The sequence below is a fragment of the Lactuca serriola genome, chromosome 5, assembly GCF_051521515.1.
Source record: "Lactuca serriola cultivar US96UC23 chromosome 5, Lser_US96UC23_V15, whole genome shotgun sequence".
NCBI lineage: Eukaryota > Viridiplantae > Streptophyta > Magnoliopsida > Asterales > Asteraceae > Lactuca > Lactuca serriola.
In genome coordinates this window covers 327754377-327758371 of record NC_136412.1, presented here as the reverse complement: position 1 = coordinate 327758371, position 3995 = coordinate 327754377, and the positions used below count along the sequence as shown (strand labels likewise).

General features: G+C 29.8%; 1 protein-coding gene across 1 annotated transcript; it reads left to right on the top strand.

Annotated features, from left to right (window-relative positions):
- Positions 1-299: 299 nt before the first annotated feature.
- LOC145051967 (uncharacterized) lies at positions 300-1240 on the top strand. The gene is made up of 2 exons (XM_078999793.1): positions 300-614; positions 808-1240. Exons 1-2 carry the CDS (start codon positions 300-302, stop codon positions 1027-1029), a joined length of 537 nt encoding a protein of 178 aa, XP_078855919.1. The 3' UTR covers positions 1030-1240.
- Positions 1241-3995: the final 2755 nt, after the last annotated feature.

Genomic DNA, 3995 nt, shown 5'->3' with positions numbered 1-3995 from the left:
TATATATATATATATATATATATATATATATATATATATATATATATATATATATATATATATATATTAAGAAAAAAAGGTTGCATGGCTGCATTTATGACCTTGTCGTAATACCATGCTCATTAATTTTGTTTGAGTCAACAAAGGACATGCAAACAAATTAGGAACATAGAATCGTCCACCTATGCATTAACCTCTCTATAAATATCACTTATACTCGACAATATTCCTTAAAACAAACACGTGTTTGACCTTTTAAGGAAAACAAAAAAGAGTCTACAAAGATCCATATGTGAAAAATGTCTTCGGTGTCTGTGAAAGAGGTAACAAGCAGCAGCGGTGGGGGAAACAGCAGATGGCATCCCACGCCGGATCAGTTGATGTTGTTACAAAGAATGTATAGAGGCGGCCTGAAAACTCCATCTGCAACTCAAGTACAGCAAATAACAGAAAGATTATCCAGTTTCGGCAACATACAAGGCAAGAATGTCTTTTACTGGTTTCAAAATCGCAAAGCTCGCGAGCGACAAAAGCTTCGGAAGAAGTTCATGAATTTGTTCCAGCAACATCACCTTTATCCTCCTCATCATCAGCCCGGTCTTCCTCTTCATCACGTAATTATTCAACTCCTTAATTTATTAATTATATTACTTTAGAAAAAAAAATTAAGTAGTCATTCAATTATAAGTTTATCTTTTATGCTCACAATATATATATATATATATATATATATATATATATATATATATATATATATATATATATATATATATATATATATATCTAATTTTTCGAATCTGGGTTTAGGTTAGTGGACTTGAAGATGCATCAAGCTGGAAGGGGGATCTCCCATCTGCTCAAACCTGCAATCTCATGTGCGATTGTCGATTTGTGACTATGATGATGATGGATCATGGTGGTACAGCTCCATATTGCACAAGAGTACCACCCAAAACCCTACAACTCTTCCCAGTCACAACCACTATCTCCGCTGATCTCAAACAAGACGATCAGTCCAGCAATCTCTAGCCCAATTTTGACTTTGTTATATCTTTGTTGAAAGTGTTTAAGACTATGGTAGTGAAAGATGAAAAGCAGTTAGGGTATCGATCCTAGGGTTAGCTAGGGTTAATTAGGACTAGGGTTTCAGAATAAGTTGTGGGTTTCTGTTATGTCACCAGGTCTTTGCATGTCAAGGCATGGATACTAGTAATATATATCTAATATTATTGCCTAATAACCTAGCATTCAGTATTTTATTCTTGATGAAAACTGAGGCGTCTTTTTTACAATCTTGGAGTATGCACCGGCATTTGCAAACCTTCTATTTTGTTGGTTTCGTATGATGTGTGTTTTTGAATTGTAGACACAACAAACGACAAACTCTGCAGATACATAGTACCTAAGGTTGGTGGTTTAGATGGTTATTACTCACTAGAACGTACGTGCTTTATGATTTGCATATATAAACAAGTCTTCACACAGTCGGCAGTAATTAATTCTCTTAAAAAGATATTTTATGTAACTACTACGATTAATTTTAATAATTGTATAAATTTAAGGAAGAAGTTCGTATATATTTTTAATAAACATCAAACTATTATATTTGTCCTTTAATATTTAAATATCATATATATCCTTAATAAACTTTTAAAATATCATATTTATTTAAAAAAATTAAAAATATTTTTATAATTATTTATTGGAGTTTAAAATCATTATAGTTATAAGATATTTTAAAATACCTAGTATACGCCTACTTTTATTTTGTCCGAATAAATGAATCGAATATCACAATTAACATAAAAATAAATAAATAAATAAAAATTACTCTGGGAAACACAAACAAACGACTGGCGTTCCTTTCTTTTTCTCTTCCAATTCGTTGAGAAAGCTTTTAACCAAAAACATGTATAATGGAGGCTTCGTCAAACAAATGTTTAATCCCCTTTCATATGCTTCCTAAGAGCAAGCATAAAAATCTACAAATTAACCTAATCTAAACTTTTTCCCACTCATTGTCATATTAAATGGAGAATTGATTTCCAACTTATCTTCATATAAAATGGGGAATCAATTTCATTTACTTCTAATCAAGATTATTTTATTCTGTTTTTTCCATGAAGTACCATCAACGGGACGAAGCATCGTACCATCTTTGGATCGTCCGGTACTGTATCAAAACATATATTTAGTTGTGTGTCTAGAACAATACAAACGTTGTAGTCTAGGGGTCACGAGAAAGTATCATAACACCTTATGAACCACATTCTTTCTCTTTGTATTTTCATCAACCAGCAACTCTCATTACAAACTAGACACTTTTGCAACAATTTGTATTCTTTTCAGAAAAGAAAGTAGTCGTTTTTACATATGCGTATCGACTCATAACCCAAGCCAATCTTTTTTAAGTGTCTTTTTTGCTTTATAATGTGATGGGGGACGTTGTTTCCTTGAGGAAATGCAGTTTGCAACAACTCACGAAGTTAATCGAATGAACTATTAGTCCATTTGTTGATCATCTTGATATGCATCAACTTTGCTAAATATAAATATTAAATATTAAAGTGATATTGTATTGTTTGATTATAAATATTGTTTTTTTTATAAACTAGATATTGTATTGTTTTTTTTTTCTAAATATAAATATTAAAGTGATAAAGTTAATGGATATGATGGATTAAGTAATGGTTTGGATTGTGATTTTGTAAATATAGATATTTAAGTGATAAAGTTAATGTATATTGTATTTGGTTTTTTTATTTGTTTTTTGTTATTTGTTTTTGTTTTTGTTTTTGTTTGTAAATATAGATATTGAATGGATAAAGTTAATGGATATGATAGTTTAAGTAATTGCTTGGATTGTAATATGTTGTAACGTTGACTACTTCTTTTACTTAACTAATTGTCGGATTATAATAATAATAAAAATTATAATGGTAAAATAACAATATATTTGATTAGATTGCAAGGTCTCAAACTCTGAATGTCAATACACCTAAAGTGATTTTTGATGCGTTAAATTCATTTAATCTAATTTTTTATTTAAGTTTTTTTGTTTTCATAATAAGATTGTTTATTTGTTAATACGTTTTTGAGATAAAATTTTCATATATAATTGGTAGATTAGTGATTTTATATAAGGTGGTTCATGAAACTATATGTAAATACATACGCTTAATGTATCATTATAAATTAATATTTCAATAAATAATTTAGAAATAATGTTGGGTCATATTTAAGTGGTTTATGTTGGGCTTATAAACTATTATTGTATTTGGTTTTAGAATCGTATTTTGTTAATGGGCTAAAGTTTTTCTCGGTTTAGGGGACCGAAATCACTTTGGTGATTTCGATCAAGTAGGCTTGGGCCATGATAAGGCTTTGTATTTTGTTTAAATATATTTCAGTCGAATGTTTTAGTTTTAGTTGTTCATTCATATCATATTCGGCCGTGAAAAGGTTCTCATATGTACCAGACGATTTAGTTAATATAATTGTGTGCATTTGAAGATATTTTCATGTGTTCTTGAATCTCTATTTGGTTTACATTCTGCATTCACTAAATAGATTGATTGATATCATATAAGATCCATAGTTTTAAGACTTACAATTGCTATCAGAGCGAGAAATGGTATCAATCGATTCAAGGACCTTGGGCTCGTTATTTTTTGTTTTGGATTATTGATTCAATCAAAATTTTTGGTTAAATTGATAAATTTGTTCTACTCTTAGTGAAACTGTTCTTGGGTGTTCTTTGTGTTCATCGTGAATTTTGGGTATATACTTCTAATTTATCGAGATTAGATTTGGACTGTTATCATTTAAATCACGAAATTTAAGGGATTTCGGTATCCTCTTAATAACAAATCAAGGTTTTCGGTTCCAACATTCTAAAGGGTTTTCGGTAGTTATCTGGTCAAAGTTTGAGTTTTCGGTTAACACTTAGACCAAAATCTGTTCAAGAAATAACCCATTTTTGGTTTTGGTTCTCG